A 23,248-nucleotide genomic window follows, 5' to 3' on the forward strand; every position below is an offset into this window, starting at 1 on the left:
AGCACACTTAATTCCAAAGAAGTGTAAAAAAAGTGGATTTTCACTGTTACTCAAAAATACATGAAACAGTATCGCAACACACAAATAGAATGCAAATACAAAACAAATCTTGAAGAGAAATATGAAAGTCTTTGGCAGAACAAACATTTTAGCAACACAACAACGAAAATAACAAAAAATACATGTGACATTCTATATGCTAAACAACCTATGTCTTCACAATCCACATCCCTATTTTTCTAGTTTATACTAACAACTTTTCATCCTTCAAAGGTAGTTTGAAAAGTGACTTCATGATTCATGACATTCATTAAAAAAAAAGATACCAACAGGGGTCAACCTCCTTGTATATGGCAGCTAACACAGGTTAAGAGCTATGAGTACATAATGTTCTGCTCTTACGAGGCCTACTGTAACCAAACAAAAATTATCTCCAGGCAGCCTTAAAACTTTTTGAAGCTACAGAAGTCCAGAATACAACTCCAAAACTGTGTACTCCTGAGATAAGAATTACGACAATATGTAAATGAAAAGTCAGAAGGATAAATACTAAACTCTTGCACATGAAAAGAAGTTTTAAGATATATTAATCCTGATATCATCCTGCTTATCAAAAGCACTTAACACAAGGTGAAAAAGTTAGTTTGTTACCAAATCCACTGTGACAGGATGACCATACAGTGATGTATTAGCAATGTGAGGGTATGATCAATGTCATGGCATACTGGTTTAAATTAACACTGGTATTTACCCACAGAAGTCTCCAAAAAGTGTAAGACACAGTGGCTAAATTTCACTACTGTTCAGTGTGTTCTGATCTAATGATACTTTCATGTTTAGAGGCCATATTGTAGATCTAATTGTTTGTTTCCCAAATCATCTGAACGCAATGTACAGTCAAAAACATTCATAAAAATGCTCCCATTAAACCTAGCCTTTACAGGGGCAAAAAAAATCTTGTTCCAGTAGGAAATTATTAGATACATTATTCAAAAAAACAACAACAAACAAGCCAGCACTGAACAGACCACTGACTTGGTGGGAATCACTGGCTGATTGCATCAACTAAATAGCACATGTATTCCACAGAGGTCCACAAAGCCTGAAGCAAGCTTTCAATCCTCTAAACCAATTGTACTCCTTTCCACAATTCCCTAATCAAATTCTTCCAAACAACAGTAGGTGTTAGATTCTCAACTGACTTCTTGTCAGAAGGCTGTCATATCATATCATGTCATGTCATGCCGTATCATAAGGCTGTCACTCTTAAGACACTACACAGCAACGCTTCAGAAAACAATATCGCGCAGTACTAACAGCATGTTAGTAATACCGCCATTTGGACTGAGGATATCCAAGTGTTGTAAAGGTCACAGAACACCCTATTACCGGAAGTTAAGAATATTCACAGAATCACAGAATGGAAGGGGATAGAAGGGACCTCTGAAGATCATCTGGTCCAACCCCCCTGCCAAGGCAGGATCACCTAGGGCAGGCTGCACAGGAACGCATCCAGTCAGGTTTTGAAGGTCTCCAGAGAAGGAGACTCCACAACCTCTATGGGCAGCCTGTCCCAGTGCTCTGTCACCCTCACAGTAAAGAGTTTTTTCCTCATGTTGAGGTGGAATTTCCTGTGCTGCAGTTTGTGCCCATTGCCCCTTGTCCCATCATTGGGCACTGCTGAAAACAGACTGGCTCCTTCCTCCTGACGGCCACCCTTCAGATATTTAGATATTCCACTTGAAATAGACAGAACAAATAAATTCCACTAAAATGGACAGCATGACATTATCTAATGCTTTACAATATGTAAAACCAAGGGCAAGCAGACAATAAAAAATGGGAAGTGCAATCTAGGGTAAAAGCATTACCAGCCTAACACATTTGGCACTGTACTATCATGAACTAGAGGGACTGTCATGCTCTGGTCCATAGTCTACAAAGACACCTCACCTTTTCTGAGCTGCATAGAAGAGTCTCTTCCTTTAGCCATGTTGTTGCTGTCATGACTCCTGCTTCTACTCGGCCTTCCCTCTAAAACAATCAAGAGTGTATAGAATAAAAACTGTATATCTTCAAGTTAACAAAGGTAAGCCCAGAAAAAACCCTAGTTTTTCTGTTTTTCTACAGATATATAAGAATCAGAAGTACAATCAACAAAGTCCAGACTAAGACTTACATTTTGGCACTTACTGCTCTTTTGATCTAACCCATAACCTGCAGGAAAAGTAACATATTGCATAAATTGAGAGAAACTTATGCATACGCTGTTTTAATAATTTTTCACCTTTTTCCAAAGCAGAGTATCTGCTACAATGTTCATATTACACACCATGTTTTAATTTAGATTTAGAGAACTCTTGAGCTTAATATCCCTACAGTATGTGTTCTTACACCACATGACTCTTGACTATGTTGCCTTCACAGTGCTACATCCCATTCTCCAGCCTCCTCCTAGCATGGGCAAAACAACAAAATAAAAGGAAAGGATGGAAAGAAACCTAGAATAAAGCTGCAATAAATTCCAAGATGCAAGTCAGCTGCAGCAAACATGCATGGAATGGAATTGTGCTAACACACAGTTTTTAGATTAACTCAGAACTGAATCTTAAAATAGGAAGTCTCAGTTATTTACTTCCACCTTGTAACATTTTTAAATCCATCATGATAAAAATGTATTTTATTGAACAGTTTTTGACCTCTCAAAATGTACTGTACAAAGGTTACTATGATCATAAAAAATATTCTGATGATCAGAATTCTGGCTTAAAAGGACACTGAGCTATTGATGAAGGTATCTGTGCACAAAGTTGGCAATATGTGAAAATATCACAAAAATAAGTTACAAAATTTTTATTAGGAAAATATATCAGCAAACTTTTGGAAATTATAATCCAAACTTTTTCCATTTTTTCCTTTGATTTAAAGAAATTTATCTCGTCTAGTTCAGAGTGAGAAATTAGCATGCCTATTTAATTTAAGGTACTGCATAGACAGGCACTGTTCAAATTTCTGTATTTTATAAAGTACTTTGTCATAATTTTGACTGGAAACATCTCATGAGGAAAGGAAAAATGCAAAACTAATATCCAGAAGTAACAGAGTAAGACTTCACACCTCCAGGATATCTTTGGTAAGACAGGACCCATGAGTCCTAAGTTTGAAAAGGTTATGGATCCCAAAAAGCTCTCCTTGATGTTCCTTTGATCCTTGCACTGCCTCGAAATACCGCTTGGCATTTTGACTTCCAACAACCGCACAGTGAAGTTGCTAAAACAGAACAACACAAGAGATTTCAGAAGTGTTTGATCCAACAACATGTCAGAATTTCCTGGCATCCACATTATATACACAGCTTTAGCTGGAGCAGGCAGAAATTCCTAAGGGAGAATATTTTGTTTTAAGATCCATGGCAGATGGTGGTGTAATAGACTGTGGTATAACAGGAACCTGCTTGGTTTAACTGAATCTAAAAAAATAAAAAAAATTCAAGTCTTTTACTTCACCGTTGCCTAATATCAGACACCCACTATACACACTACTGACATTCCTCTGTGTCTTGACTGCTCATCTTTCCTCAATACTAAACTCTTCCTATTTCCACATAGTGCTTTGCATTGCATGCTTACTTGGTAAGGACTAAATAAAAGCCACAAGATTAAAATATTCAGAGATCAGGAGTAATTATCATGCACTCTTGCTAAGCAGACTGAACAGAAGTGACTTAAAAATCTTCCAGGTGAAAAGTAAAGACAAGTAAATAGTTTGCCAGGCAGAACTTAAACATTTTTGCAGCCAGGCAGGTTTAGCTGCATTCCAATGACTGCAAATTTCAATACTTCCATAATTGGTATATTTGATGTTAAGTGGAAGAATGTCAAAAACATGGTTTTATGGATACCAAACCTGGAATTACTTTTTGTAACTGCTCTAAGCAGTTGGTAGTTCTTCAGTTCTATTCACTTCTATTTCTAGCACTGAACAGGCACTTTCCTAGACACCACATCTCTTGAATTATGTAAGCCAGTAACTATACAGTCAAATTCTAGTTTCACTTTAGCTAAGCACAGTTTACTCTTTCTTGAATTATGCATGGTATTTACAAAAGTATACTTTAAGATACATATATAATTTCTTCAGGTTTCTGTTAGATTTCCGTTTTATTTATATCAGATTCTTCCATCACATATGGCTACGTCAGACAACCAAATGCCACTAATAAAAAAATTAAGTGATTTCAAAAATCAAATAGATCCCTCAGTAAGAATACACTACAAACATGATAAAGTATTTTCACATTTCATGAAAAGAATGGATGACAACATTTAGCTCTCAGAGCACCAAAAGCCACACATCCACATGTACTCATGGCTTCTGAATTTTTTCAACATCAGATAAAAGCATTTTCTTTACAACTTACTGAAAATTTCCTAACTGTGCTCAAGTGTTAACAGCAGAGAACGCAATCCAAATGTAGACTAAAAAAGAATTAAAACCCCAGATTTACAATTACTCTGTTTATTGTTTCTTATTTGACTTGAAACACACAGGTCAACTTAAAAAAAAAAAACAAGCAAGCCTTTCAAGAAGGCTTTATACACACCTTTTGGAAATACAAACAGCCAGTATCATCCGAGTCTTCTTTATCTACAAGATCACCAACTCCAAAGACTCTGTGAAGCGTGACTCACTCGTTCAGGATTTTAGTGAGTATAGTTGGTTGTAATCTGTTATTGATCATTTTGTTAGCCTTTCAGAGACCTCTCCTACTGATACTTGCTGTTGAAATGAATCCTCAAAAGTATTTCGCACAACAGAAACTTTGGAACAGGATGCTCTCTACGCTTTTCCATTAATGTGAATACAAAGAATAAATCAAGTAGGTTTTTTGCAACGAACACTCCTTTAAACCTCACTGAGTAATGCTTATAGAGCAATACAATTCCTGCTCATGTATGTTCAAAAACTAAATTATTACCTTTTATGGTTTTAGAGTATTGTCCCTCAAAAGTAGTTTTGGGACTTACTGTGTTTTATATTTAACCCACCTCATTAGTATATGATTTCAACTAGCTTCTGATACAGTCTCTGAAAACTGCCCAATTATCTGTGACCACGTCAGCCCATCACATACTACTTTTAATTTCTTCTTATCAAGTTTCCTCTTTTTTAATTTATTTTGTAAAAATTAAACAGAACACTAATTTTTTGGGGCTTCTACAAAACATTGAATTTAAGTAAGATAAAGTGGAGAGCAGCTCAAGATTTGATCTTCCAGCTGTGGGGTTTCTGACTATCTGCTCTAAAATCAGATACTGTGTCTAAATAGTCAATCCTAGAAACTTATTCTTATCTGTCACTTACTTAAATTTGTATGAGGATAATAACAATATGTCTATTACTGCATCTCCCACCCATTAAGCCTCCAATCTTCTCCTTGTACACTACTCAGCTACAAGAGCGCACTTGTCACTGAAGACTCAATACCAAATTTTTCCTGTTAACCTAATAATTTCAATTTTTGGCCATAATCCATCAAATTTCATAAAGCTTTCTTTAATACATGATATCATTTGCCCACTGAGGTGACCTACTTTTGCCTTTTCTGTGCAATGCATCCTTCAGGACAATGGTATCTCACTGATTTTCTTCCTTTCTTCAAGTTGATATGCCTATAATGTCAGTATCTTAAAGACAATCACCTTATTTATTAACTTTCAATTTTTGTTGAGAAAAAACACATTCCTATTTCATCTAGTTTCTTATTATTCTGCAGCCTGCTCTTTGTTATTCATGTTTGAGTTTGCTTATTTTTTGTTTTAATTGTGATCTCCTCAGGAAAAAGTTGCTGGATTATGTGTTCCTCAAACCACATACTTTGTTCTTTCTCTACTCTTAGTTTTTTAAACCTATCAATGCAAGTAGCAAAATTTAGAGAAAGCAGTTATTTCAGATTAAGTACTCTGGCAGGCAACTTCACTTTTTATCTTCATAATAGCACCTACAAGCTGTTTCCCCCTCCTTTTATAAGCAAGTTTTCAAAGGCAGGAGAATAGCAATGTCTTCTTGCTTTTCTTCTATAGCACCAGCAAGTTTTTTGCTCTCTTTCTCCAACCTTTCAAAAGAAAAAGCTACCTGAATCAGACTGCTGCAGATACTAACTACATCTATTAGTTAGTATCTACATAACTACAGAATAACTACACTATTTCACACATATATTTCACAGGTTTTTTAAATAAAATAGTTCTCTTCTCTGTATAACCTGAGTACTGTATATTGCATAACTGTCAAAAGTTACAGAAAAACTTGTTTACAAACATCATTCTGTTTTGTTCTGTCATTGCTAAATGATTCATCTCTGCTTAATAAGTTAACAGCATATATCATACAACCAAGGGAAACAACAATTTTGCTATAGGTTAGCTTAGTTTTCAGTCATTGAAACAACTAAAAAGAACTCCCAATTTAAACAGTTTGTGAACTTTACCTGTTTATAAACTTGTCGCAAGTACATCATCTCCTCCACAGTTCCCAAGGATATCAATCTAAACACTTTAACATCTTTGTATTGGCCAATCCTATAAGCTCTGAAAGCACAGCAGTATATTAAAAACATATTTATCATTAAGAAAATAAAAAACAAACCCCAACAGAGCTCTTAGAGGTAGTAAAATAAATTTTTAAAAAGCATTCCAATAAACAGTGGTACTCTAAATCATTTATGAGTTGGTTGGTTTTGGGCTTGGTTTTGTTTGTTTTTCACTTTTCCAAATTTTCCTCAGTATTTCATTCCCTTTTACTTTACTATTAGTTTTCCAAGTTTCTTCCCAGGCCCATTCAAGTTGAAAAAGCTTTCTTCTCAATTTGTATCCCAAGGCCTGTCTTCCATCTCTCTTGAAAACCCACCTTCCACTATGTTTTCATAGTGTTTTTTTTCTCCACTCTGTCTTCATCTGCTCTTGCACAAGATATTCTCCTATTTGCATTATACAGGAGATAGATTATGGATTACGTGGAGCAGTCTGTTCTTTCTAAACTTTATAAAGCACTTCATAAGTTACAACATAATAAAAAGTTAATGAACAGGCACTGTTCCATCTAAATAGCAAATTCTGATACTTCTAATAGATTATATTCTGAAAATTCAAGGGAGGCTGAATCAATTTATAGAGAAGTAATCTTGTAAGGATTCTTTAAAAACCATGCCTTTCAACAAGACACATTTCTGATACACATATTTCTCTGTAACAAGTGCACATAAACACCTCTCAGAAGTCAGAAAGACCCTTAAAATGGAATCACATAATTGGATAGGATACAGAAACAAGTTTATTTCTGCTCAGTATATAAATCTACTGAATTTTGAAGGCTTCCAATATTTTTCACTTCAGCTGTTCAAAAGTCTGTCCTTAATTCCTAGGGCAACATCATATGATCAAAAAGCCTTGAAAGAAAAATCCAGATTCCTGAAAATCCTGCAATGGCATCGTATCAGAGATGGAAGTGAGTGCTGAAAACACACGAATCTCCACAAGGGTGAAACAGAAAAGAACATAAATGTTTTTCTTTAAGGATTCTGGAATTCAAAACATCACTTGAACTAGGGTCAATTACAATGTACTCTGTTCTGACAAACACAGGAAAAACGCCATCCAGCTATACACACACACACTTGTTCTAGAGATCACGAAAAGTTACAGTAACTATGGTTAGTTTTTTTTTTTTTTAATGAGCCCACCATCAGAGTAGCACAAAAATAAAATGGAAAATAAGTAGTAAAATTCAGGATTAAAAACAAGAACAAAGCTAAAAAATAATTTAGCTGGACGTTTCTTACTGTCTTGTGCACAAGTCAGACCATTTATATTTTTTTCCCCCTTAAGAAAGTTTAGCTGGACAATTAGATTACAGGATCAAAGCAAAAGAAGAGTACAACATGGATCAAGTTCTGTTATTTTGAGAGTGTACCTGTCAATAGCTTGAAGATCATTTGCTGGGTTCCATGTAGGATCAAACAGTATAACAACATTGGCACCAACAAAATTAAGACCCAGTCCACCAGCCCTAAAGCCATAAAAATGAAAAAACAGAATACTTGACAGTAAGCAAAACGGAACCATTTTTTTTCAAGGTTATTATGTCCATATTAGGATACCCTTCCCCAACATAAAAAAAGAGCACAACAAGGATACTGAAAATAGTGGGGTACAGTTCTGTGTTACTGCTAACAAGCACGAAGTACTTAAATAAACACTGCCGTAAAATGCAGCTGTCTCATCTAAGTAGCAAGAAGATTTCAAACTGTATGACCATCTGAGTAATAACCAACTGCTATCACCTTACTATAGTAAAAGTCCTGATTGCTACTTCATACCCACTGAGCACTACACAGGCCAACTCCTGCAACAGCTATACTGAAGTTCATAACCACTTTTATGCCAGTTAACATTATAGAAGCAAGAAAACTATACCTTAAATAAAAAGTCTGCATTAAATTTTACTTCCTGTAACCCCAGAACATAGTTTTAACAATAATGCTATGCAGTTTCCACTAAAATTGTCACAGCCTAGGCTAAGGCATAACTACAAGAGTTAACAACTGTCACAAATGTATTTGTACAGTAAGTCAGTCAACTGTTAAAAATATAGCTGATCAAACAGCTGCATATCAGGAACATTCATACCTGTCATTACAAGGAAAAAAATCACTGTAAGAAAATTGTCTGCTGTGAGGGTAAGGAGTCACAGGGGTACCAGTTACACTGTCTTACACATTCAACAGCTGTACTGTGCTTTCAGGAAAAGCCTGCAAGCTGACAAAGAATTTAAGCGTATGCTTAACCTGAAATAGCTAACTAATGCCCTTTCTGAATCTAACAAAACTGCTCAGTTACTTGGAGTTTGGCATGTGCATAGCTGGATGATTTAATAGAAACGAAAGTGAGGAAAATACCACTTCTCATCCAGCTGCAAAACAAGCATATCCCAAAAATTCTTTTCAACTGGCTCAACCAACATTCCTACAAGAGACAAGTTCCTATACAAGCGCACACCAAACACTATTACTAATTTAACTATTAAAACAATTCTTTACATTGACATAGACAGCATTAATTTCAAGTGTCTGAATGTAGTACCACAAGACTGAAAAAGTCCACCCCATTTAATTTACCAAGCACCTGGTTTTAATAGATTACTTTATATTCTGCTTGTTTAAAGCAGTGTGAAAAGTAAACTTTCCAGAGATGTGAATAAATGGAGACAGAAACCAAAAGCTTATGGAGCCCCACCACCTTTTCGTCTTCACGGAATCCTTGTTAATGTAAATATAGCTGTGGCCTCTTCCTTCCAGGTGTGGTGCGGTGTTGGGTTAGTTAAATCTGGAAAGGGAGAGGATGTGGGAATCTGCCAATATTAACGGAGGTTTCCGGAGGATGAGCGCGCTCAAAGTTTGAAATGATGAATAAAAATCTTTGTATTTTTCAGAATACCTTACTGTACTTTGGAATTCTGGCATATTTCTTTTTAGCAAGGACAGAATTCAGCCTCTCATCTTACGAAACTGACCCTGCAGTCATACTGAAGCATAAGTCAACATATTTTTCCAAATGCCTTCTCATAAAAAATTGCAGTATTTGGAACTGAAATGTGAATTAAACCTCAGTGCAAAGCCTTAGTGTCAGTAAAACAGACTGACTATGAGAATTAACTAAGCAGGATACTTAGCTTTATAAAGATTTTACCTTTCAGTATTTTTTAGGTATGCCACAAAAAATTCAGATAGTCCAAAACAGAAAAAGAATGGCTAGTATTTCCTTCATGGACAGAATGAATGCAGTAGTTAAGTGTGTACGTTGTAGAGAATATCTTCCACTTTAGATATGATTTTAGCCAGAAGTTAAAGTTATTATTGCAGGATGGTCCATGCAAATTAGTTATACAGCTCAAATGAAGAGCCCTGTATGAAATGTCTTGTAACAGTTCTGTTACAAACAACAGTTTTCAAAAGATCTTATTTAAAACTGCACACTGTGTTAAAGAAATGGCTTATTTTCATATCCTGTCACTGACAACTTAATACCACAATGTTCAGAACTTACAAAACAATATCATATTAGGAAAGTTTCCATAAAGGCTATGACTACATAATTCTATTTAATGAGGTAAGTTTTTAATAGTTTGTAAGTTCTCTGTTTCAGTGAGATCTTGTGGCTGAGAGTTCTTTGAATGTGCTTACATGCACATTAAAAACTGACAACATAGTTGTGAAGAGTTCAAGTTAAATGAAGCCCTGAAAAAGTACAAAGTAATGAACAGCAGTCCAGTAATAGACAGTAGTTGAGAACATTGCAGGTAGAATGGAAGTGCATACCATAACAAATTTCACGATAAAAACTGTGTACAAATTTCTGTAACCATCATCACTTCATCATCTAAGCATTTCTCTTTACATAATAAAGAAAACTGAGAAGCAGAAATAGATTTTCATTTACAATTACTCTGAAGTAATTAGTCTAGAGAAAGACTAGCATGGAAAGCCCAGCAAAGAGTGATTTAGCTCTAAAGGCAGGAACACTTGCTGCTCTCATTTCTTCCAGAACACTGCAATGGAACAGGACTGCAAAGACTTCAGTATTGTACATGTGCAGTACCCCTTATTCAGGCTAAGCAGCATCAACGGAGTTGCAAGTTCTCACATTCTCCAGGTTACGGCAACTCTAGCAAGTATTTTAATGTTTCTAAGCATGACAAAAATCCCCTTCCTTTCTTCAAAATAACCATACATTTTCCCAGCAACATCAGCACAGGACCAAAGTATCCTGAAACAGACTTTACTTCATGAGCCTTAGAAATTGCAACGCATGTATACCTTTTTTCCATAAAGCTCAGTGTTGAAATTAATAATCTATATGTACTGGTTTAATGGAATTTACAAGCTCTGAAGAAAATCAATCATATTTTCTCCAAACACCCATAAAATATATTTATCCATATAGCTATATTAGTCATAGCTATCCATAAAAGCATTATGGATAGCTATATGACTATTTTGATATTAACATTAACTGCAAGACTTGAGGTTAAGCTATATAGATAGATATTTTTTTCTTTTTACTTTTTTTTTTTTAAGGCCCTGTTTCTCAAAAAAGTCACCAGCCAATAAAAATCAGGATTTCCAAATGTCTACAGGCTATACACTGGCAATTCCAGGCAGAAATGGCATTTTGCCGGTATAAAAAAACAGGAATATTTTAAATTTAACAGTGAAGTCATCACCACTGTCTGCATCGTAACTCACTAATTTATAGGTTAGAACTTCCTGTTTAAAGTTGTACGTTAACTGTGCCAGTGGAATATAATGGCAGACTCAAGATCACTATGCGGGGAATTCATCCTTTGCAGAATGCATTTTCGTAGCCAAAAGACTGTGCAAGTATCTTCATCAAAAATCAACATTTGGCTCTTGGAGCAATGGGACTTTCAGAACACACACACGTTGACTACACAGAACAGTCGGCCAAAAACTTTGCAAGAAAGTACGGACCGAAGAGTATGACCCAATTCTGTCAACTTACTATGTGTTGAGAAACAAAGAATATACTGTGAAGTCCTAATGCCTGAAACCCGAGTAAGAGGAAGGATGAATCTCTTGTAGAGTAGAAATGGGATAAAGCACTTTCTGATTTCCAAAGTATTACAAAATTAAAGCTGCTTCCATTACTGTGTATCAAGAAAGCAAAAACGTAACTTTTTTTTATTCTGTGATAAAGTACACAAAGAATTGCACCTTAGTAAACACTAGTTACATCGACTGCAATTCCTTCATTGTTCCTTCCATTTACTCATTAAGATAAGAATCTAAAACCAACAGCATCAAGATCCTCATCTCAAGCATCACTAGCAGACATGGAAAGCTCACCAATCCATATTCACAAGCTCTAACAGCAGCAAGGACAAAGTCCAACTCTGTTTACCTGACCTTCCTTTTTATTTCTATGTAAATTAACGGATGAGAATTGAAACAGTTATAATTATGCAACTAAACTAGGCTGATAGAAGCACAAACTTCTATTAGGAGAGTCTTTCCTAATGCTACAGATGCAGTAATTCCCTGCTGTCTTTAGGGACAAAGAATAGGGACCCAGGAAAGCTGGGTCTTACGGAAGCTGATGGCCAGGTTCTATAGTTGACAGATATTACAAACCAATGTGCATGACTAACAAAACAAATCTCTTTATAAACCTGCCCACATGCACCAGAGAGTATGTGAAGACAGTTCTGGCATGTAACAGTCTTTAAGATTATGCCTCACTTCTAATTAAACAGAGGTAGTGTGGAAACTCCTAACTCCAACATGCATACTTTCAATAAAGAACCAATGGGACCATATAGGCAAGAACAGCATATTTGCATGTTTCACCAAGTTTCACTGAGTTTTCCTATGGGCAGGAAGATTAAAGTTTGTTTTTCTTCACTTTCTGCCCTTGCCTGGTAACAAACATCGTGCAAAATGAAACATGGAAGTAAACAGAATTAAACAAAAGGGGCGAGAAGGCAGGGGCGAGAAGGCAGGGGCATCGTATTTTCATTAATTTTAGTTGAACATATTGCTCTATTTCAAAAGAATTTACTATCCATCATAAATTGATAAGCAGATCCGATAGGAAAATACATTTTTAAAAGACAATCAAGGATTGCATGAAGTATTTTAAATAGACATATGCTAATTAACATGGTTAATAAATTACAGTAACACTAAGAGATAATTTTTCATTTCAACATAGCATTTCATGTTTCCTCATTCCTACAGCAAGCAGAAATTTAAAACTAGGATTCAGAAGACATCTTTGTTTCAGATCTTAGCAATCCTCATAAAGCAGAGGAGAGGGGAAAAGAGGAGACTTCAGGTATTTTAGAAGCTTCAGTCCACAACTGTGTGTCTATGTTTACTAACAGACAAAAGAAAAACTCATTTTCTCAAATGTAATCCCTTACAAGGTCATCAAGTAAAATGCAAAGTATCCTATTTAATAAACACTAGAAAAGCAGAGTGAAACAGACTACAAGTTAGATTTTCTTACATTGTAGATACAAGACATATGTTAATTTCCTGAATACTGTTGAACTCTCTTACAACTCTGATCCTATCTTCTGATTTTGTATTTCCATCAAGTCTTCGGTAATCTAGCCCAGATGCCATACAGTAGTGTTCCAACACATCTAGCAACTGTGTGGAAAAAATAAAAGATTAAGTGCTGACTATTATCTTTTTCATTAAACAATCATAACATTAACAATAACATAAACATTGGCCGTGTTTCTCAAATATATTTTCAGTAGACCAAGCATTGAAAATAAGAGTAAATCTTCCCCGTTTTGATATCAACATCCTCAACATTCTTTAGCTGTGATTCTACAGCACTCAAGGTGATTAATATTGGTCTGCTGTGGTCTCTCTGAAACCTCCAGCCCTGGCTGCCTGTTCTGCCTCTAAGTGATGCTAAGTCAATTCAACCCAATAAGCAGGCAGGCAACTTAAACAGTTTCCGACGATCTTAGCAAGTTACAGTGACTTGAATGATGATAAGTAAGCACCAGAGCCAGCAAAGAGAAACGGGCTCGTATGCACAGCTAGAGTTCAGAGGGGCAGAGTGAAAGAGACTGCAATAACCAGCAGTCAGCCTGGTCTTGAATACCGTGAAGCACAGCCTAAGACACATGAGCATTTTACTACAGCCTATAAGTATTACACTTGTAGTCTGCCTTAAAGCCACAAAATTATTAAATATTTAAAACTCTGAACTGTCATTCACACTATTATTTTTTAATACTTTTTAATGCTTTCATTACAAATATTTAATTAAAGAAAACCACATTACAGTTTGCATCATTTCAGGAAACACGTTATTCCCTAACAAGAAAATCAAGGACCACGTCCCTTAAAAGTTAAGTGCGCATACACCTCTTGCTCCAGTCAAACACTGTTTTCAGTTCAAGCCAACTGGATCCAGTAAGTCTCAAGGTTGAAGTTTCATCACTGGCAATGGTCAAAAGCCAGTAGAACAGAGGAAATTTAACTAGTGCTAACACAAAGGTTGTATGATACGTCAGTCATATTTTGCTGTGACACTGCTCTAACTCAAGACATAACAGCTGAACTCAGTATGAGCTATCTATACCTGAAATAATACAACAATTTTAAAAAGCTCTAAGGAAGGCAGCAGAGTTACATTTATTTCACCATCACTGTTTTTATCATGAGATAACATAAAGTTTCAACATACTTCTGGAGTATGGCACACTGTCCTCCTCATAATCATTTCCCATCGTAGAGTGAGAAAGGAAATGTGGCTGACAGCCGTCACCTCAGTGCTTTAAGCCTCAGAACCTACTGCCGAAGTTAATTGATAAAAGTCACATGGAGCTCACCTTTGTGGAAAAGGAGAAAAGAAGAACTTTATCCTTGTTTTTCCTGAAGTGATTTAAAAGCTGCTGAAGGACCTGTACATGAACCACAGAATACAAATGAAGAGATTTTATCTACAGGTCATCTCACACACACTTACTTCTGTTGTTTTCAGCCTTTAAACAGGCTACACTGTGATTAATAATTTGCAAAGCCAAACAGAGGCATAACAAAAACATTACCAACATAATAAATGTGCCAAAGGTAATGGAAATGCCAGACCTATCCATTTTTCAGTGACCTACATGGAAATTCTGCTATAAAAATGCAGTCATACTACTAACAGGCAAATTCAGAAGCTATTTGTGAATAGCTACAGTGCATAGACTGTAACAAAGTGTTACTTGTTGCATGCAGTAGCTCAGCTTGCGAATTTTTGCATTTAGCAAATGAACAGAATTCCCCTGGAAACAGAAAGGTCTGTTTAAATTTTCTGTACTACATCTGAGTTCAGACCTTTTTGGAACTTGTCTTCTTAAAATAATCAGTGAGATGTATGCCCCTCCCCGCTCCCACTCTTGCCTGTTGCTCTGTTTACAGTAGGACTCAGCTTCCCAGACTCCACACAGACCTTCAAATGCCAATAATCCGCCCACACACAATGTTCTTCTGGTGGGGAAGCAAATAATCCAGAGACTTGTGTATAATAGCGATACTGTTATTTTCAAAAGAAGCATGTCCACATCTGGCAATGGCAGTTCCAGTGTACTGCGCAGAAGCAATACACAAAGGGGAAACAGGAATTTTCTGTACCATGTCAGTACCCTTCTCACACTGGGCAATAAATATTTTAAAATTGTATTTATTCAGTGATAAATACATAAACTGTTGACACTGATTTCATGAAAAGCCTAACAAATCTTTGACAACCAAATAATGAAGAATGTTTTTATTAAATTTACAGTTCTGGATCATATCTAGAATATAAAACAGTAATTCTGCATCAATTACAAGCCCTTTTGTACAGATTAGCCAGTCAGCTGCAAGTAAAAACAAGGTACAAACAAGGTAACTTTTGCCTGGTTCACTGTACAACAACATATAAACCAGAGTTTATTTTACTAGAAAAAAAAATTCCACATCAGGGAACTCAGCAAGAGCTAAATGATTTACATTTGCATTCTATTCAGCCACATTAAGAAACAAAAGAAAAACAGTGACATGTTTTTAAAGTAGAAGGAATTTGGCTACTCTGTTGTTGATGTTATTATTAGAGTAAACTATAGGTTAAATAATGAATTTCCTATAGGAGAACACACAAACAAATCAAACCAGTTTGTTTACAGATCAATTTCATGCCCACTGGGATTTTAGGTACTCTGGAGCAAAGAACAGCTCTGATGAACAGGGAAAAGTAATGAAAGTTTTTGCACCAAAGAGAAAAATTCTATGCTTGCACACCAGAGTATTACCCTGAAAGTTATTCCTGTGAAAAAGAAATACTTAATCATACTCAAGCAAAAGTAACATGCTCTTTGTAAGAGTCCACATGGATTTAAATGCCTATTTCCCCATTACTACACATTGTGAGTTGTTTGACTGTGATAAAATTTTACATCTGGAAACACCTTGGTTGTATGCAGATGTCCAAGCTAGCCTAGAGTGTTTTTAAGCCTTCAAAACCATGCCTACCTGGGTTAGGACTATGTTTAATAGTGGAAGCTACTATTATTTGCAAAGTGGTCCAATGGACTTCAATTTTCCTACTGAAATAATGATAATATGCCAGGCAAAATAAATAAATCAATCCAATATAATTATTCCTAAGAGATTTATATTAATTAAGAACAGTATTCAAAAACTCCACAAATGCATGTCTGTGGAAATATTATACGCACAGTTTAAAAAACCAAAGTTATTTCAAGTGCCCAGACATTTAATAGCCTTTTTCACTTAGAAAGCATATATAGTCTCTCTGAGCCAGAATTTTAACAAAACTGTAGAAATAATCGAAGTAGTAATGAGAATTACTGCAAGTGTTTAAAACTGCCCTCACTTTTCTTACTTTTCCCAGCAGTCCCCAGTACCTCTGCATTTAAAACTATAGAATCATTTGTCTTTACACTTCGCAGGTCCCCACTTTCTTACTTCATGATGGAAAAAAGGGTGGTTTCCAAACAAGGGAGCACAGTCCTTCCACTTCAATTCTCACATATTCAACTCTTTCAAGTTAAAAATCTAGGCATGAAATTCACCTTGCAATAGAAAGTATAAGCAAAGTCTTCTGAAAACTGTATGTTCTGCAGTATGATTGAAAATGAAAGGATAATTCCACAAAAATAGCTGAAGTTCAGATCATGCTACTGTGTTATTACCCACCTCCCACCCTAATGAGGACATACTAGCCATAAGCATACCATCAATGCTTGTACATGTACATTTGGATTATAGCGACTGTTTTTTCCAGGCTTTTGTTATAATCTTAAATTCAGAACAATAAACCTGGGGTGGCACGTTGTAAATGCTACAGCTGGCAAAACACAGAGATGACTGCAGCTACAGCACAAGGTAGGACACAAACACCAATATGCCCCACACTCGCTCTCCACTCAAGCAATTCTGCTTTTACTGGTGGCAGTAGGCATACTCCACAATACAAAAAGGTATGTTTTCCTACATGTTTTAGCTCTGCTTGGTGAGAGAACAAAAGGTATTTTAGCAGATAGGTTAACCTTTTCAACCCTTCAAAACAGTTACAACTGCTTAGCTAATGAACTTCTACCAACAAACCCCAGCCCTTCCCCTGCCCTGAATAAATTTAAATAAATGCCACAAAGTTTTCCCTTAGAAATATGCTCATCTACAAAAGATTAAATACCTGTGCCAAAATTTCTTGGTGGTCTGTATTAAATTTTAATTTAAAGGACTATACGATACCTATTCAGTCTATACTACCAGATGAAAGTTACAAAAGTATTTCAATTCATTTCTAGAATTTATTTATGTAATAGAAAATGTAAAGCATTACAGTGGGACAACACAATTAAAAAGATTTTGCTGTAATTTGTCTCATTTATTTCCAAATAAATATGTTAAAAATATGTGAAGTAGTTTTCAAGCTCTACTACCCGATGACTCTTCTGATTACTTTCTCATGGTAAGAGGACCTTCTAAATGGAATACCTTCTGAATGACTTTGCTTCCAGAGCATAAAACCAAAATCATCCCAAACAGCTTCCATTTTAAAATTAAAAATAGAAAAGAGTTAGACAATCTCTTCTCACAAGACAAACCTCCAAAGCAATCAGTAGCAAAAAAAAAAGCCACCACAATACCAGATACGTATGAACGAATTTTTGGCATCACAATTATTCTGAAGTCAAATTTAATGGACTCAAAAAACACCTTATTTTTCAATGATAGCTACTTAGCCCATTACATAAAAGTCCTCCTTCCAGGCACAGAGATATCACCACACAGTTCAGAATATTCTGTTTATACTAAGATGTATTTCACAAACTGACACAAAATTCAGGTTCCTCTTTTAAGAGAAAGCAGATCAATTTCCCTCAAAGTAAGCAATTCTTTCAATAATTTTTAGATAAATTCTATCCAGTTTGCAATGCACTGAAATAGACACTATATATTTCCAAAAGAAAGTATCACATATACAAAACCAAAGGTCATCAACAGTGGAAAAATATTCCGTAAGTCTATTGGGCTGTCATAAATGCAAGATTTGAAAATGCTTCTATTCGATAATTTATAAAGTAAAAAACAAACCAAACAAGCAGAACCCCTCATAATAATACCAGAGCCTAGTTTATGTTGGAGGAAAGGTCCATGTTGATTTGTACCTTTGCCTACTACTACTGCAGTGTAGTGTCTTATCTGACTTTTTTTAAAAGGTCAGAGTAATAAAGTGTTCTGTGCAAGAATTACAGCAATTCTTTTAATTTCCTTTCTTACTTTTCTACAGAAATTTACATTGCATTTATCTCTCATCTACTAACCATACTGAAGAAATATTTTGCAATATAAATATTACTTCAAAAACACAAGGCTGGATTTTAAAATCCAGTCTCCCGTGATATACACTGCATTTTAAAAAAATGGAAATGCTTCATACTAAGGCCCTTCTCAAGAATATGTGCTTATTTAGGATTTGGGTTATGGTTTAGAGGTGTACGTGTGGTTTTTTTGTCTTGTGTTTTTGGGGTTTTTTTGGCTTTTTGGGGTTTGGTTGGGGTTTTTTTTGGCTTTTGTTTGTTGGTTTTTTTTCAAATTACCTACAATCTTTGTAAAAAATACCTTGAAATACAGGAATATTGATCAGTGCAGACTGATAACAAGCTAAAAGATCAAAAATTAAATAAAAAGCACAATCAAGAAAGTCTCTAGTAAGATAGAATGAAGATGAGCATTAGATGATTCACTAACAATTAAAAAAAAACGCAGGAATAATCATCCTGTTAGTAGCTCATTATTTTTATTCACGTACTTCTCATCTCATTCTATTAGATGGACTAGATTACCTTCAAAGGCCCCTTCCAACTCAAACTATTCTATGCTTCTACATATGTTTGGGCAATTTATCCAGAAAATTGGGCTGACACTTACCTACTGGTAGCTCAGAAATTCATTTTTCTAACCACGTGCATCTCTCAGTGTCAGAAGTAAACATTCAACCTGCCTGATATCTCATCAGTATCAAGCCAGCAGCACAAGCTCAGTATACTTAAAAAGATCACAGCCTCTGCTCTCTTGCCACCTTAGTTATGCTCTTGCTCCAGCACTGCAATACAGCAGAACCTTCTTTACCATGCAAGGCTACTGCACACAAGCATGAGAAGAGCCCTACTGCTACCAGCCAAGGTTATATCCAACACACACAGCCACAGCCAGCTGCACCCTTGAGAAGACAGCGCAGCCTATACTTGTCCCACAAGCAACTCAGACTTACAGCCACGGTTTATATCAGATTCCTCCCAACAGGCAGCTCTGTAAGCGGCAGACTTTAAAGGCACATAACTTTAGAATCTCTGCCTTAACTCAGGCATTTTTGCTTGCCTGTGTTACTCACCAGTGTGTCAAAACACACATAATGAAAATGTCATAAGGCAGTGCTGGAGTGAAGTATGCAACAGCCGCGAGAGACAACTTTCTAGGGAAAGCAAAATTAGTTTTAACCAATAAAAGAAGAGCTTCATAAGCACCACTGAAGATCACAGTCTTAGTTTTTACAGGTATGTATTAAATAGTTGCTGATAATTAATTTAACAATAAAGTTGTTATCATGAGATAATGAAGCACATATAACAAAGGTAATATGCAGGCCTCTCACATGTACATAATAACAGAAGAGAATGATGTTGCTTGCATAACAACAAATCAATAAAGTGATAAGAACCATTACTGTTACCCACAAAAAAGCACGGCTCAGCCACTACCTCCACCCCTGTCCCAAGTAGCAACTGAGTATCAAGGTTTACAGAGAAAGCAAAAATATAGTCTACACCATTCTGCATAGCTTCTCACCCTTCCATTACTCTCAGCTCAGGAACACTCCTAAACCTAATTGGTTTTCTTTTTTTTATTAGCTACCTTAGACATCTTGCTCAGTTATTCATCCTGATCCCCTCTGAAACCAGTTGCTAAGGTAAAGAGTTTTACAGGTTTATACTTAACACTTTGTTCATCTTTAGCCTGGCTTCTATTAGCTTCATTTGATGTCCAAAGGGTTAGAAAAAACACTAAGCACTCAGTACATCTTCACCAGTTCCATGCTACGTATGATTGTCTGTCTCACATTCATCCTAAGACATTTTTTCCAGGCTAGAGTCGCAGCCTGTATGGTTGGTCCTGTCCCACAGGACTGATCACCTTTGTGGCCCTTCGATGAACCTTTACAGCATCTAACACATGCTTTTTGAGAGGAGGGTCTGGAACTACCCACAATATTGAAGCTGTGCACAAAACATTAAGTCCCTTAAGGATTTTGTTGTGCTCTTTTTTCCTTGCTCAAACGTTTCTGACAGTCACTGAGTTGATAGTTTCATGGAACTATCTGTCAACCCCCTTGACTGCAATATTCATTTCTGTGACCATCACTAAATACGTGAAGCTAATATCTTAGGATATCTTAGCATCACATATCACACTTCTCCAGTCTTTGTCCAGAGGCACCCCAATCCAAGACAAATCTGTCTTGGTGGTACCAAGACCAACAGATCTCTGCTGTGGTACCACTCCCATAAACAGAATGATTAAAAAACCCACAACTATTAGGTGTACATTTTCTTATATACTACAGCTACAGATTTATTACTATTACTAATACTTATTTTTCCTCTAAAGAACAGGTTTACCTTCATTTTTCCACTGTACTTTGGATCTGAAATTGTTTCAAAGGCTGCATCTTTGCTTAACCGCATAAAATCTGGAAAACTGGAAAATACCTGGCTGCACACCCGTTTGATATGTGCTTCCTGGAAGAAAAGCATAAAGTTGGAATAGGTGTTAAAAAGTACAGCTACATTGGGATACCAGTAAGCCATACTGGTTAAACAGGTTGAAACAAGTAATCTGCCAAAGTAACTCAAGCAGAAAGAGATATCTGTTTTTATTCAGTTCACTACAAAAGTGCTGTATCATTTCTTCTGTGTTTTGGTTTGCTCCATTCGAAAAAGAGGATCCTAATCTGAAACAATGGATTCCAGTTACTAGAGTAAGAGTTGTCAGTCTCAAGAACCCTGTTGGCTTAAGGTTTGCATTGCCCCACAGTTGTGTACCAGCATTTCTCTTGACCCTCTGGTATAAGCCAATATGGGAATTACATATTGTCCCACCAAAAAAAAAATATGGGAAATGCACTGAAACTGTTCAAAAGCCACATTAAAAGCTCCACTGCTACAATTTGTGTAGCTCTGAACTTGAACATGACCACATACTTTAAGTCTACTGTTCCACAGGAGCAGAAAAGACCTCCTCTCTCATCTAAGAGTAAGTCCATGTGATGGACCTTAATACTAAAGATAAGAAATAATACAAGATGTCAGTTGCTTCTTTAGATTTTTGGTTAATTATTATGTACGCTGTAAAAGATAATACATCTCAAAATACTCATACATTGTTATTACAGTGCTATTTAAACCCTCAAATGTTATTACAACAAAAACTACATACACAATAGGAAAAAACCCAATACTGAAAACATTCAAATATTTACTGCGTATAAGTCCCTGGACACTAACAAGGACATTTCCTAAAAAATCAAAACTGCTCTAATGGAACAAACTTGCCAAAATTGGCTAGGATTTTCCCATTTCCATTCCCTTGTGGCTTCTGAGAGGAAGTAGTAACATCCCTAAATCTCTTTGCCCATTTTTGGATCTTAAGGATCACATACCAGCATTTTTAAAAACTCTGTCATTCATGGGTCTTGTAGGTTACTTGCCACAGTAAAAAGATAAACTAATATTGTACTCTCACTGAGCATTTTCTACTAAAACATGTTTCTCATTATTTAAAGAAGCTCAGCTCTGAATATACAATATTAGAGGAAAAAAAAAGCCACATTCTAATTATTATTTATTTATTTGCACAAAGATTTACTGGGCACTTGTCATAAATGGAGCAGAAATGGCCTTATTAGAAATCACTAAAATTACTCCACCCCCTAAAGCTCTCCAATGTTTCTATAGCCCTTATTTTCAGATACGCAACACCTAAATGAACTACTGTTGTGTAACATCTCTATTAAATACAGGATACATTCTGAATTACTAAGTGGAAAAGGAATTTTGCAAAATACCTTCATTTCAGTTATCTAAGACTTAAAGAGGCCAGCAGCAATTTTTATTCAAGAGTTTTCATCCCATTTTGCACAAGTATTTTTTAGATACTTCTGAAACTAACCTGCTGCTTGCTCCTGTTGTCTGTCTGCAGCAGTGCAGCATGATTTGCAACCTTCTGTAGTATTGTCAGGTAACTGAAGCGCAGTGACTTAATGCTTTCACCATAAGCATTTACCTACCAAAAAAAAAAAAAGAATGTTTATGCAAACAAATACTCCTGAAAATAAAAAAAAAAGTGCTATTCTTACAATATTTAACACATTATTGATTCTAAGTAGTACTGTAATTGATCCCAAAGAGATCATACTGTATTTCTAACAAAAATGCAGCAAGATTTTTTCCCCCCGTCCGCTTTGTGATCCTATTGATAGAAGACATCTCAAAAAGAGAAAAAAAACACAGCTATGTTCATAGTTTCCTAGACATTTCAGTTAGCATGACATCTACAGAGATTACTAAGATAAACAAGAATTTCTTGGTAGACAAAAAGACAGTAACTTTACAATTGATTTAAATGTAAATCAAGCCAGAGCTGTTTGGATGACTTCTTACCCTACAACTGCTAACTACACTTTTCTCTGCCGAACTGTATAAAATTCTATATGTATCTCAAGTAACATAAATCAAACAACTTCAAACATTCTACAATGCAGCAGTAGCAACAACATCAGCTACTCTTCTGGTTATAGTTGGCTGATTTGACCAATATTAACTTTCCTTTCCCTTCTCAAGTTACTAAATTTCATGGTTAACTTTGGAATAAGACAGTCCATAAAAGCACTTAAGTATCTGCAGGCCTGCCTAATGTCCTTTGTGAATTAAGTTCAAGAGGATTTTACTTTTTTCTACAAAACACCAAGAGAAACGGAAGCCTGCTAAGAACTAATGCTAGCATACACGGAATATTAAACAGTCTGATAGCAGGATTCTTTTTAAAGAAAAATGCAGAAGACTGAATAAGCTATGTCATTTGGGAAAAAAA

General features: G+C 35.8%; 1 protein-coding gene across 1 annotated transcript in view; it reads right to left on the reverse strand.

The window, feature by feature from the left end:
• LOC104627684 (DNA excision repair protein ERCC-6-like 2) overlaps nt 1-23,248 on the reverse strand; it is a 58,394-nt gene that overhangs the window by 19,632 nt on the left and 15,514 nt on the right. Inside the window, exons 8-15 of the mRNA XM_010296015.1 lie at nt 22,328-22,441; nt 20,779-20,898; nt 14,434-14,505; nt 13,086-13,231; nt 7,972-8,067; nt 6,491-6,590; nt 3,118-3,270; nt 1,954-2,034 (exon numbers count right to left, since the gene is read on the reverse strand). Coding sequence (XP_010294317.1) covers nt 1,954-2,034; nt 3,118-3,270; nt 6,491-6,590; nt 7,972-8,067; nt 13,086-13,231; nt 14,434-14,505; nt 20,779-20,898; nt 22,328-22,441 — 882 coding nt within the window. The remainder of the gene's footprint in view (nt 1-1,953; nt 2,035-3,117; nt 3,271-6,490; nt 6,591-7,971; nt 8,068-13,085; nt 13,232-14,433; nt 14,506-20,778; nt 20,899-22,327; nt 22,442-23,248) is intronic.

This window comes from Phaethon lepturus, unplaced genomic scaffold, assembly GCF_000687285.1.
Source record: "Phaethon lepturus isolate BGI_N335 unplaced genomic scaffold, ASM68728v1 scaffold40741, whole genome shotgun sequence".
Taxonomy (NCBI): domain Eukaryota; kingdom Metazoa; phylum Chordata; class Aves; order Phaethontiformes; family Phaethontidae; genus Phaethon; species Phaethon lepturus.